This window comes from Lithobates pipiens, unplaced genomic scaffold (assembly GCF_037356315.1).
Source record: "Lithobates pipiens isolate NorthernLeopardFrog02 unplaced genomic scaffold, aLitPip1_a1.2 Scaffold_18, whole genome shotgun sequence".
NCBI classification, from domain to species: Eukaryota; Metazoa; Chordata; class Amphibia; order Anura; family Ranidae; genus Lithobates; species Lithobates pipiens.
Genome location: NW_027507758.1, coordinates 648,780,105 through 648,794,691, shown reverse-complemented (window position 1 = coordinate 648,794,691; position 14,587 = coordinate 648,780,105). Strand labels below are relative to the sequence as shown.

General features: G+C 47.4%; 1 protein-coding gene across 1 annotated transcript in view; it reads right to left on the bottom strand.

Moving 5' to 3' along the window:
* Positions 1–14,587, bottom strand: part of LOC143986915 (ALK tyrosine kinase receptor-like) — a 619,389-nt gene that overhangs the window by 196,995 nt on the left and 407,807 nt on the right. The window contains exon 3 of the mRNA XM_077485324.1: positions 10,223–10,372. Within this exon, the coding sequence (XP_077341450.1) occupies positions 10,223–10,372 (150 nt within the window). The remainder of the gene's footprint in view (positions 1–10,222; positions 10,373–14,587) is intronic.

Sequence of the window (14,587 nt, the reverse complement as noted above, 5' to 3'; positions counted from 1 at the left end):
CTTTCCCTCCGGGAGCTATAAGGCAATATAGCAACTGAGTAGAAAGAGGAAGGGATCTGTTAACACTGGTAGTTGACCAAGACTCCCGAAACAACTATATCTGGATTAGACATCGTTATAATTGTGAGTCTCAGTAGACCTTCAACCCAACACTTTATTACAAAGGAAAATAGAATAGGTCTCATTCCCTAGCAATAAAGCTGATGTGTACTCCCACGTTATTCCAGGGGAAATTACCCATTCTTTATATATTGTTGAATATGCATACCTATGTAGGTCCTTTATTTTACATGGTTCGTTCTTCTCAGTACAGACTGCATTTGTACCTATCTACTCAGCTACATGCCATGTGCACTGTTGAATGATGTTATTATGCTTTATCTGTACAATTTTATTTTGTATTTTGTTTGAAAACGTATAATAAAAACTTTTTGGGGAAATTCCATGCTGGGAGAAGGTGTGAAATACTTGGGGTAACACTCCAAAGGGCTCTTTTTTCCTGTGGGCTCTGTCCTAGATGGTGCTGTTAGAGAATTCTTTCCTCCTCTAGGCCTTCCCCCAGATGGTGCTATGCTAGAGAGTTCTTTCCTCCCCTAGGCCTTGCTCCAGTTGGTGCTATGCTAGAGAGTGTTTTCCTCCTCTGGGCCTTGTCCCAGATGTTACTATGCTAGAGAGTTCTTTCATGCTCTGGGCCTTGCTCTGGATAGTGCTATGCTAGAGAGTTTTTTCCTCCCCTGGGCCATGCTCCAGATGGTTCTATGCTAGAGAGTTTTTAACTAGAAAGATTTTTCCTCCTCTGGGTCTTGCCCCAGATGGTGCTAAGCTAGAAAGTGCCCTCCTTTTCTAGACCTTGCCCCAGACGTTGATATGCTAGAGAGTTTTTTCCTCCTCTTGGCCTTGCCACAGGTGGTGCTATGCTAGAGAGTTCTTTCCTCATCTAATCCTTCCTCCAGATGTTATTATGCTAGAGAGTTTTCCTCCTCTTGGCCTTGCTCCAGATGGTGCTATGATAGAGAGTTCTATCCTCCTCTGGGCCTTGCCCCAGATGGTGCTTAGCTAGAGAGTTCTATCCTCCTCTGGGCCTTGCCCCAGATGGTGCTTAGCTAGAGAGTTCTATTCTCCTCTGGGCCTTGCCCCAGATGGTGCTTAGCTAGAGAGTTCTATTCTCCTCTGGGCCTTGCCCCAGATGGTGCTTAGCTAGAGAGTTCTTTGCTTTGCTAGGGCTTGCCCCAGATGGTGTTATGCTAGAAAGTACTTTCTTTCTCTGGGCCTTGCCCCAGATGGTACTAAGGAGTTTGTGAAAGATAATGCCATACCATGGAGTTCTTTCCTCCTCTTGGCATTGCCCCAGATGGTGCTATGCCAGAGAGTTCTTTCCTCCTCTGGTCCTTGCCCCAGATTGTGCTATGCCAGAGAGTTCTTTCCTCCTCTGGTCCTTGCCCCAGATTGTGCTATGCAAAGGAGTTCTTTCCTCCTCTGGGCCTTGCTCCAGTTGGTGCTATGCAAGAGAGTTCTTTCCTCCTACAGGCCTTGCCCCAGATGGTGCTATGCTAGAGAGTCCTTTCCTGTTCTGGGCTTTGCCACAGATGGTGCTATGCAAGCAAGGTATTTCTTCCTCTCTAGCATAGCACCGTCTGGGGCAAGGCCCAGAGGAAGAAAGAGCTCTCTAGCATAGCACCATCTGGAGCAAGGCCCAGGGAGGAAAGAACTCCCTAGCATAGCGTAGCACCATACGGAGCAAGGCCTAGAGGAAGAAAGAACTCTCTAGCATGGCACCACCTGGCATGAACTCTCTAGCATAGCACCGTCTGGGGCAAGGCCTAGAGTTCATGCCAGGTGGTGCCATGCTAGAGAGTTCTTTCTTGCTCTAGGCCTTTCTCCGTATGGTGCTACGCTATGCTAGGGAGTTCTTTCCTCCCTGGGCCTTGCCCCAGGCGGTGCTATGCTAGAGAGTTGGTGTCATGCTATGGAGTTCTTTCCTCCTCTGGGCCTTGTCCCTGATGGTGCTATGCCAGAAAGTTCTTTTCTTCTCTTGGCCTTGCCCCAGATGGTACTATGCTAGAGAGTTCTTCCCCCCCCCCTCTAGGCCTTGTCCTAGATGGCGCTATGCTAGAGATTTCTTTCCTCCTCTGGGCCTTGCTCCAGATGGTGCTATGCAAGCTATACTTATCTTTTTTGGGCCCCTTCCCAACACTTTGTGATTAAACCCCCAGCAGTCCGAGGATCCTGCCCTGAGAGCAGATGCCTCCAGCAGCTTTTACTCAAAGAAGTGGACTGGGTCATTCGGAGAGTACACCTACCTGGACACGTGGGGGGGGGGGGAGGGGGGGGTTATCCTTTAACATAACCCTGGGGGTAGCAGTGTACTGATATACATTGAACAGTATCTTAATTCCGTTCTACAGTTGGCTCCTCATGTGTGGTCATGGTGTCATTACTCCATGAAATGAGAGTAAATAGTCTTTTTTCAACCTGACTAACTATGTTACTATGTAAATATATAAATCATCAATGTATAGTTCAAGTTAGGACAGTTCTAAAAAATAAAATAAAAAAAAGTTTGCTTTAGAATTCACATCCAGAACATCACACTTTATAAGGAGCAGATGTTCAGCTTCCCTTCACTCCTAGTAAATCAGATATGTGAGGAACAGTTTCCCTTTAAACATATGTCTTCATTACCCATGGCGGCGCCTGGTTCAGCGAAGGCAGAAAAGTGCGCAATTAAGCTTCAAATATTAATTTAACTCCATTTTCGGGGGATCCCCAGTGCGCACCGGAGTTCTGAAAGAAAATACGGCAAGGAAAGTTTTATGATCTATAACTGCCGGGAAGTGGCAACATCAACAGCTGCCTTCAATAAAGAGGAGCAAAATGATACAGCGAACGTTTCTGTCGGAGAACACTTCCTGAACACCGGAGAAGACTTGTCTCAGCCATGGGGGAAATATTACATTAAAGTGTTTGTAAAGGCAAGCTTTTTTTAGTCTTGGATAAAGTAGGGAGGGGTTAGAGCCTCTGTCAGTTGCAGTGGTGGCTGGTGCTCAATATTAGGGGGGGCAAACAAAGCTGCCCCCTCCTCGGGAGACGGACAGGGACGATCAGGCCCCCCCCCTCCGCAGGAGATGGAACGGCAGCGATTAGTGGCCTTACCTTAGGAGGCCGATGCTGTTCCTGCTCCAGCTTACCGAGGGAAAAGGCGGGGCCATTGCTTTTCCTTCCGGCCAAACAGGAAGTGGGTCCTGAGACCCGATTGGCTGGGAAACCCAAGACTCTCGGGCCAATTGGTTCCCAGGACACGCTTGCTGATTGGCCGGAAGGAGAAGCAGGAAGACATTAGCAAATATTAATTTGCTAATGTCACACAAGTGGGTGGGCTTGGGGGAAAGAGCCCACCCTTTTTTTGAAGCCAATTAGAGACTCAGGCTCTAATTACGTGCTTCGATAAAAACAAAAAAAATAAAACCATTGAAACCCATGCGCCCATGCAGATTAGGGGCCAGTAGCAAGAATTAGAGGGGTGGTGCCCCTTTAATGTAATATTTCCCCCATGCCTGCGCCCCTAATGGATGGGTCAGTTTAGCCCTACGTGTCCCCACTGAGAAAAATTACCCCTCTATTTGTCCGGGTGACTACGGTCAACAATACAGAAAGTGGGGTCTACACTCAGCCTTCTATACCTTTCGCTATATGCATAAGGGGCACCGTCACCTGGTATAATATATACTGTAGCACCTCTCTGATACCCCAAAGGCAGGATAACTCCACCAGAGGACAGGGGTGGGCTAGCATTTCACCCCAGGGCTGAGTGCATGGCTAAAATGGGGGAGGGGGAGAAAGGATATTGGGCACCAGTCGCTTTTGTCTTTTTAAAGTTTTATTGCAGAACGGTGAAGGAGGTGAGGGTTGGGGGTCCCAGATACCATAGCAGATCCCTTATAGAGTCTTCAGATCAATGTCCAGCTTTACAGTGTCAGAACCTTTAAGCCGACCCGTCAACACTGTAAGCACGTTCCCATATTTCAGTGCGTCCGCAAAGAGAGTCACCAGGCCCTTCTGAGAGACCAGCCTTATTCCTGGCTCTCTCTAGAAATGGGCCTCCCCTGGGTCTGCTCCTTGGCACAGCTTCCGCCATACTAGGCAGGACAACTTCATAGCTGCCAATATTCTCAAAACATTTTTAGGGTCACTTTTTGTCTGTAGGCGGAGTATTCATTTAATTGGGGGTGGGGCATATCTTTGTAGGAGTGGTCGAGCTGGAGGGAAAAAAAATGCAGTGTGCCACGGCGAGGAATGGGTCTGGTTTAAACTACGCTAAAGATTGGGCATGGCCTAAAGGGGGTGTGGTTAAATAGAGTTTGAGATTAAAGAGGCGTGGAGGGAGAAGGAAGAGAGGGATGGAGGGAGAGATGGAGGGAGAGACAAAGAGAAAAAAAAGGAAAGAAAAAGGAAAGAAAGAGGGATGTGTGTGTATGGGACAGGGATGGCCGGGACAGGGATGACCGGGACAGGGATGGCCGGGACAGGGATGACCGGGACAGGGATGACCGGGACAGGGATGACCGGGACAGGGATGACTGGGACAGGGATGGCCGGGACAGGGATGACCGGGACAGGGATGGCCGGGACAGGGATGACTGGGACAGGGATGGCCGGGACAGGGATGACCGGGACAGGGATGGCCGGGACAGGGATGGCCGGGACAGGGATGACTGGGACAGAGATGTGTGTGTATGGGAAAGGGAAGTGTGTGTGGGGCAGGGATGACTGGGACAGGGATGGCCGGGACAGGGATGACCGGGACAGGGATGGCCGGGACAGGGATGACTGGGACAGGGATGGCCGGGACAGGGATGACCGGGACAGGGATGGCCGGGACAGGGATGGCCGGGACAGGGATGACTGGGACAGAGATGTGTGTGTATGGGAAAGGGAAGTGTGTGTGGGGCAGGGATGACTGGGGCAGGGATGACTAGGAAAGGGAAGTGTGTGTGGGGCAGGGATGACTGGGGCAGGGATGACTGGGACAGGGATGTGTGTGCATGGGACAGGGATATGTGTGTATAAGACAAGGATGACTGGGACAGGGATGTGTGTGTATAGGACAGAGATGACTTGGACAGGGATGATTGGGACAGGGATGCATGTTTGTGGGATAGAGATGACTTGGACAGGGATGTGTGTGTGTCCCTAAATGGCGACTGTTGCTCGCCCACCCCCCTCCCCCCTTAAAAAACAGAGAAAGTTTTGCGGGGTAGAATCATAACTCTACTTGGATGCGCTGCAACCTCACGCATTGCAGTTGAGCTCAAAGCGGGCTGGCATATTCATCTTCATTTCTTTGAGGCTGGCCACGCCCCCTCTCCCAGTCCCACCCAATCACAGAGAGTCAAGAGCCATCTGACCTCCCTGCATGCTGAATTCATTGGAGAGGAGGAAGCAGGGGAGGATTTTGGAAAGTTTTACTACTAACCTGTGTGTTACCCCGGCACTGCGGCGGTGTTTTACAATGCAGAGCCTACTAGGCTGTCTGCTGTCTGTGACATTGCTTATTTTTCGTGATTCTGCCCTGGGACAAAGTCTACCCGGAACATTCGTCAGTTTTCCATGAGTGCCCCAGGCAACTAGGGACTATTGGCAACTATGCAACTTCAGGACCACTTCAGCACAGGTTAGGCCCCAAATCAGGCTATGGAGCTCCATCCAGCAGCACCTCCCTAGGCCACAGCCCAGGAGAAGAGAGCGAGCACATAATATGTCCCGAATATTTATATCCTCCCCCCGGCATGCACCAGTGACATAAACCTCTTACTGGATTGGCTGAAGGAAATATAAATATTCATAACTTAGTTTTGTTTGTGAAATCTCATACTATGACCAGTGACATCTACTGGCGACAGTGAGAAATCGCAAGCCAACTTAAGCACAGGGGAAAAATCAGGTGAACAAAATATACAATCAGTCTGAGCTAGCTACAGCCCAGCCAAAAAACGAAATTTGACATAGTAGCCCTTTTTATAGGACTAGGGGGGCTACAAATATATATTACTGCTTGTGTCTCCGGTGCTACAGTATAATCTGCTTTTTTTTTTTTTAAATCATAATTGCCCTCCAAGGCAAACGCCTCGTGTGTTTTGTAGCATTTGAACGTCACCAAGTGTAACAGTTTATAATTCCAGACTTTGTATGAAGAATATGCAGTATGTTATCCATTGGGGGAATAGTGCCCCATCACTGGTGTCAGTGGAAGGAATTCTGCCCCTTTGTTGGTGTCAGTGGAAGGAATTCTGCCCTTTTGTTGGTGTCAATGGGAGGAAAAGTGTCCCATCATTGGTATCAATGGAGGGAATTGGGCCCCATCATTGGTGTCAATGGGAGAAACTGTGCCCTTTTGTTGCTGACAGTGGAAGGAATAGTGCCCCATTGTTGGCGTCAATGGGAGGATTGTTCCCCCGTCGCTGGTGTCAATGGAAGGAAAGCCACCCCATCAATTGTATAAATGGAAGGAATTGTACCCCATTGTTGGCGTCAATGGGAGGAAAATAGCCAGTTATATTGGTATTAATGGAAGGAATTGTGCCCCATCATTGGTGTCAATGGAAGGAATTGTGCCCCATCGTTGGTGCCAATGGAGGGAATAGTGCCCCATTGTTGGTGTCAATGGAAGAAAAAGTGCCCCATCATTGGTGTCAATGGAAGGATTGTACCCCATCAATGGTTTTAATGGGATTGAATCGCATTGTCAGTGTCAATGGGAGGAAAATGGTCCATCATTGGTATCAATAAAAGGAATTGTGCCCCATTGTTGGTGTCAATGGATGGGGGGCTGGACCTGCATCCAGTGAGAGTTAACAATGCCCTATCTTTGGCGTCATTGGAGGAATAGTGCCCCATCACTGGTGTCAGTGGAAGGAATAGTGCCCCATTGTTGGCGTCAATGGGAGGATTGTACCCCATCGCTGGTGTCAATGGAAGGAAAGGCACCCCATCAATTGTATAAATGGAAGGAATTGTACCCCATTGTTGGCGTCAATGGGAGGAAAATAGCCCGTTATATTGGTATTAATGGAAGGAATTGTGCCCCATCACTGGTGTCAATGGAAGGAATTGTGCCCCATCGTTGGTGCCAATGGAGGGAATAGTGCCCCATTGTTGGTGCCAATGGAAGGAAAATTGCCCCATCATTGGTGTCAATGGAAGGATTGTACCCCATCAATGGTTTTAATGGAATTGAACCCCATTGTCAGTGTCAATGGGAGAAAAATGGCCCATCATTGGTATCAATGAAAGGAATTGTGCCCCATTGTTGGTGTCAATGGATGGAATTGTGCCCCATCGTTGGTATCAGTGGGAAGAATTGTGCCCTTATGATGGTTTCAGTAGGAGAAATTATGCCTCATTGTTGGTGTCAATGGGAGAATTGTACCCCATCGTTGGTGTCAATGGAAGGAATTGTACCCCATTGTTGGTGTCAATGGGAGGAAAATGGACAGTTATTGGTATCAGTGGAAGGAATAGTGCCAATGGGGGGGAACTGTGCCCCATCATTGATATCAATGGAAAGAATAGTGCCCCATTGTTGGTATCAATGGGAGGAAAGGTGCCCCATCATTGGTATCAATGGAAGGATTGTACCCCACAAATGGTTTTAAGGGAAGGAATTGTACCCCATTGTTGGTGTCAATGGGAGGAAAATGGCCATTCGTTGGTATCAATGGAAGGAATTGTACCCCATTGTTGGTGTCAATGGGAGGAAAATGGCCATTCGTTGGTATCAATGGAAGGAATTGTGCCCCATTGTCTGTGTCAATGGAAGGAACTGTGCCCCATCGTTGGTATCAGTGGGAAGAATTGTGCCCTTTTGATGGTTTCAGTGGGAGAAATTATGCCTCATTGTTGGTGTCAGTGGATGGAGCTGGACACCAAGGGCCAGATAAAGGAAAGCAAAGAGCTGCCTCTGGCCCCTAGACCACAGTTTGGAGACCGCAGCCCTACACTGATCTCCTGATATGGACTCCAAATATGTCTACATCGCTTTACCTCCATTACATGCGCGGCCAGCGCAATTGGTAGTTTTTTTCGAAGATAGCCATAAAGGAAGATATTCTTCTGTGCATTTCAAAGGACGTGACATAGACACTGCATTTCTGGCAGGATCAAGAGGTGTTTTTTTTTTTTTGTACTTACTGAAAGTGATTTTAGCTGCTTGAAAAAAAAAAGAAAGAAAACAAAAGACAGTCGCCACATCTAAGGACTATAAGCGCCAATATATTTTTCGTTCTTGGGTTTCGTTTTAACTTTTAACCTTCAAGTTTACACAATGCAATGATCCCTCCGGCCAACCGCCACCCCCCCCACCCCCCCCCCATCCCTACACAGGTGCTCCTGAAAGCAATCATATTTTTGAATGGACGAGGTTCTGGGGTGGTAAATGAATCAATTCAACAGAACATGGACAAAACATATTCACAAACAGCGACTGCTTTTTTCGGTGGTGATTAAACCTCCTTTCAGTCTCCTGCCAAAATAGGACTTGAAAAAAGCTTCCAATTCGCAAAAATGATCAGTTTGCGAGCCAACTGACAAAGCAACCGAATTGCCTCGTTATTCGGCAATCACCTCCTACCGTACAGCCCGCTGTAAATCTAAATCAAAAGATGCCGTCACTACACACACACACACACACACACACACACACACACACACACACACACACACGCACACATCGCACTATTAGAACGATCAATGGAACGCCGAAATTGATTTGCTTCAAAATCCACAATAGCCAAAAATCTGAGGCGCCGATAATTTTTTGATTCTAAACCGAAGAATCAAGAGATTCTTTCTAACACAGCAACATACTTTTATTATACATTTTTTTTTTTTTACTTTTTTTTTGCTGGTGGCTAATCACCCATCCAAATCCTTCATTCATAATCTGAGAAGCCAAACACGCCGGCCAGCTTGGAAAGTAAATGGCTGATGTCCACTTTGAGACCTACCGGACAATATGGTCTTCCCTTTCCACCACTTAGCCCCTGTACACACGGTCGGAGATTTCGCCAACCAAATCCGTCGGATTTTGCCCGTCGGATTTAGTCCGAAACTGTTGCATACACACGGTCGGGCCAAGTTGGCGAAAAATCCGATCTTTCAGAACGTGACGACGTAATTTCGTTACGATGGGACTACGTTCAGGCTAGTAGCCAATAGCTTTGATGTAGGAATTTGATCTGAGCATGCGTGGCACTTGGTCCGATCAAAATGCTCTACTCATGATCGGATTAGGTCCGACCGGCCCAGTTGGTCGGGAAATATTTCCAACATGTTGGAAATTTGGATCGGACGGAGATTCGGACGGAATCAGTCCAATGCATACCACACACAGTCGGATTATCTGACGATGAGACTCATTCCGACAGATTCTCCGACCGCGTGTAATAGGGCTAATGCCGCGTACACACGAGCGGACTTTTCAACATCCAAAGTCCGACGGAATGATTCCGTCAGACTATTCGATCGTGTGTGGGCTGCAACGGATTTTTGATTCGCAAAAGTCTGACGGACTTTAGAAAATGGAACATGCTTCAAATTTTTCCGACGGGACTCCGCCGGACCCGGTCCCTCCGAAAAATTCGCTCGTGTGTATGCTATTCCGACGGTCTAAAACCGACGCTAGGGCAGCTATTGGCTACTGGCTATGAACTTCCTTATTCGAGTCCAGTCGTACGTCATCACGTTCGAATCCGTCGGAGTTTGGTGTGATTGTGTGTGGCCAAGTCCGCTCAGTCGAAAAGTCCGTCAGAACTCTGTCGGAAGTCTGTCGGACATAAGTCCTCTCGTGTGTACGGGGCTCTACAGTTCCATATATATTTTAACACAGGCACAGGGTATGCTGAGGGCACTGTAGGGTGGTCACATGATCTCTCCAGTGGCCAGCATCGGTAAAGATAAGAGATCGCCGACAAAAGCTCTAGAGCCTGGGCAGTGGCATCACCCATAGGCTTGTTCTTGGCTGCCCCTCCTCTACACTGAAGCGGGCACCCCGGACTGAAGTGCCCTCAGCAGAGGTGGGACTCGGAGCAGGTTTAGGTATAGTAAGCATTTTACTGGACTTCCACTTTAAATTTAAAAACAAATAATAATGATGATGGTTGGTTTTGCATTACGTTCAGTACAGCCCTCATAAATGGTCACCTTCCCATCAGAAAGGATGTCCTACCTGTTGATGAGTTTTCAGAATAATCTTCTTTGGGGCCGTTCTCAGTCCCGTGTCTCTGTAACTCCTCCGCACTGGTGACTCTCCATGTGTTGTTATTTTGGGCAGAAGAATATTCCATACTGCAGTGCGATTCAAAATTGCAATCAAAATCTGAAAAAAAAAAAAAAAAACACAAATATTGAGAACAATTTCAGCGTTGGAGTCCATATGGCGCACAGCTAAACGATAAGCTAAAGACGAAGAATTTACAAAATGTGCAATTTGTTTAAAATGCTGAAGTTCAACAAAACTGGGTTTCCGTCTCCATGGGGACATACATTAAGCTCAGCTAAATTGTAACGTTCGGAATACCAGTATCTTAAAGGTGCAGTCTAGCAAAAAAAATATTAAAACTATAGGAATCTGTGACCATTCAGCCAAAAGAGTATTTGTGAGGTCAGGTACGGATGATGGATGAGAAGACCTAGATAATTCATAGCAAAGGTGTTCAGGAGGATTGAGGTCAGGGCTCTGTGCAGGAATATTGGGTTTCTCTACACCAAATTGGTCCAAACTGATACAACCATGTCTTTATGGAGCTGGCCATCCTGGTCAAACCATGTCTCTATGGATCAAGTCCAAACTGCTCAACCCATGTCTTTATGGAGCTGGCCCACTCTGGTCAAACCATGTCTATATGGATCAGGTCCAAACTGCTCAACCCATGTCTTTATTGAGCTGGCCCACTCTGGTCAAACCATGTCTCTATGGATCAGGTCCAAACTGCTCAACCCATGTCTTTATGGAGCTGACCCACTCTGGTCAAACCATGTCTATATGGATCAGGTCCAAACTGCTCAACCCATGTCTTTATGGAGCTGGCCCACTCTGGTCAAACCATGTCTATATGGATCAGGTCCAAACTGCTCAACCCATGTCTTTATGGAACTGGCCCACTCTGGTCAAACCATGTCTATATGGATCAGGTCCAAACTGCTCAACCCATGTCTTTATGGAGCTGATCCACTCTGGTCAAACCATGTCTATATGGATCAGGTCCAAACTGCTCAACCCATGTCTTTATGGAGCTGACCCACTCTGGTCAAACCATGTCTATATGGATCAGGTCCAAACTGCTCAACCCATGTCTTTATGGAGCTGGCCCACTCTGGTCAAACCATGTCTATATGGATCAGATCCAAACTGCTCAACCCATGTCTTTATTGAGCTGGCCCACTCTGGTCAAACCATGTCTCTATGGATCAGATCCAAACTGCTCAACCCATGTCTTTATGGAGCTGACCCACTCTGGTCAAACCATGTCTATATGGATCAGGTCCAAACTGCTCAACCCATGTCTTTATGGAACTGGCCCACTCTGGTCAAACCATGTCTATATGGATCAGGTCCAAACTGCTCAACCCATGTCTTTATGGAGCTGATCCACTCTGGTCAAACCATGTCTATATGGATCAGGTCCAAACTGCTCAACCCATGTCTTTATGGAGTTTGGCCCACTCTGGTCAAACCATGTCTATATGGATCAGGTCCAAACTGCTCAACCCATGTCTTTATGGAGCTGACCCACTCTGGTCAAACCATGTCTATATGGATCAGGTCCAAACTGCTTAACCCATGTCTTTATGGAGCTGGCCCACTCTGGTCAAACCATGTCTATATGGATCAGATCCAAACTGCTCAACCCATGTCTTTATTGAGCTGGCCCACTCTGGTCAAACCATGTCTCTATGGATCAGGTCCAAACTGCTCAACCCATGTCTTTATGGAGCTGACCCACTCTGGTCAAACCATGTCTATATGGATCAGGTCCAAACTGCTCAACCCATGTCTTTATGGAGTTTGGCCCACTCTGGTCAAACCATGTCTATATGGATCAGGTCCAAACTGCTCAACCCATGTCTTTATGGAGCTGACCCAATCTGGTCAAACCATGTCTATATGGATCAGGTCCAAACTGCTCAACCCATGTCTTTATGGAGCTGACCCACTCTGGTCAAACCATGTCTATATGGATCAGGTCCAAACTGCTCAACCCATGTCTTTATTGAGCTGGCCCACTCTGGTCAAACCATGTCTATATGGATCAGGTCCAAACTGCTCAACCCATGTCTTTATGGAGCTGGCCCACTCTGGTCAAACCATGTCTATATGGATCAGATCCAAACTGCTCAACCCATGTCTTTATTGAGCTGGCCCACTCTGGTCAAACCATGTCTCTATGGATCAGGTCCAAACTGCTCAACCCATGTCTTTATGGAGCTGACCCACTCTGGTCAAACCATGTCTATATGGATCAGGTCCAAACTGCTCAACCCATGTCTTTATGGAGCTGACCCAATCTGGTCAAACCATGTCTATATGGATCAGGTCCAAACTGCTCAACCCATGTCTTTATGGAGCTGACCCACTCTGGTCAAACCATGTCTATATGCATCAGGTCCAAACTGCTCAACCCATGTCTTTATTGAGCTGGCCCACTCTGGTCAAACCATGTCTATATGGATCAGGTCCAAACTGCTCAACCCATGTCTTTATTGAGCTGGCCCACTCTGGTCAAACCATGTCTATATGGATCAGGTCCAAACTGCTCAACCCATGTCTTTATTGAGCTGGCCCACTCTGGTCAAACCATGTCTATATGGATCAGGTCCAAACTGCTCAACCCATGTCTTTATGGAGCTGACCCAATCTGGTCAAACCATGTCTATATGGATCAGGTCCAAACTGCTCAACCCATGTCTTTATTGAGCTGGCCCACTCTGGTCAAACCATGTCTATATGGATCAGGTCCAAACTGCTCAACCCATGTCTTTATGGAGCTGGCCCACTCTGGTCAAACCATGTCTCTATGGATCAGGTCCAAACTGCTCAACCCATGTCTTTATGGAGCTGACCCACTCTGGTCAAACCATGTCTATATGGATCAGGTCCAAACTGCTCAACCCATGTCTTTATGGAACTGGCCCACTCTGGTCAAACCATGTCTATATGGATCAGGTCCAAACTGCTCAACCCATGTCTTTATGGAGCTGATCCACTCTGGTCAAACCATGTCTATATGGATCAGGTCCAAACTGCTCAACCCATGTCTTTATGGAGCTGACCCACTCTGGTCAAACCATGTCTATATGGATCAGGTCCAAACTGCTCAACCCATGTCTTTATGGAGCTGGCCCACTCTGGTCAAACCATGTCTATATGGATCAGATCCAAACTGCTCAACCCATGTCTTTATTGAGCTGGCCCACTCTGGTCAAACCATGTCTCTATGGATCAGATCCAAACTGCTCAACCCATGTCTTTATGGAGCTGACCCACTCTGGTCAAACCATGTCTATATGGATCAGGTCCAAACTGCTCAACCCATGTCTTTATGGAACTGGCCCACTCTGGTCAAACCATGTCTATATGGATCAGGTCCAAACTGCTCAACCCATGTCTTTATGGAGCTGATCCACTCTGGTCAAACCATGTCTATATGGATCAGGTCCAAACTGCTCAACCCATGTCTTTATGGAGTTTGGCCCACTCTGGTCAAACCATGTCTATATGGATCAGGTCCAAACTGCTCAACCCATGTCTTTATGGAGCTGACCCACTCTGGTCAAACCATGTCTATATGGATCAGGTCCAAACTGCTCAACCCATGTCTTTATGGAGCTGGCCCACTCTGGTCAAACCATGTCTATATGGATCAGATCCAAACTGCTCAACCCATGTCTTTATTGAGCTGGCCCACTCTGGTCAAACCATGTCTCTATGGATCAGGTCCAAACTGCTCAACCCATGTCTTTATGGAGCTGACCCACTCTGGTCAAACCATGTCTATATGGATCAGGTCCAAACTGCTCAACCCATGTCTTTATGGAGTTTGGCCCACTCTGGTCAAACCATGTCTATATGGATCAGGTCCAAACTGCTCAACCCATGTCTTTATGGAGCTGACCCACTCTGGTCAAACCATGTCTATATGGATCAGGTCCAAACTGCTCAACCCATGTCTTTATGGAGCTGACCCACTTTGGTCAAACCATGTCTATATGGATCAGGTCCAAACTGCTCAACCCATGTCTTTATGGAGCTGACCCAATCTGGTCAAACCATGTCTATATGGATCAGGTCCAAACTGCTCAACCCATGTCTTTATGGAGCTGACCCACTCTGGTCAAACCATGTCTATATGGATCAGGTCCAAACTGCTCAACCCATGTCTTTATTGAGCTGGCCCACTCTGGTCAAACCATGTCTATATGGATCAGGTCCAAACTGCTCAACCCATGTCTTTATGGAGCTGGCCCACTCTGGTCAAACCATGTCTCTATGGATCAGGTCCAAACTGCTCAACCGATGTCTTTATGGAGCTGA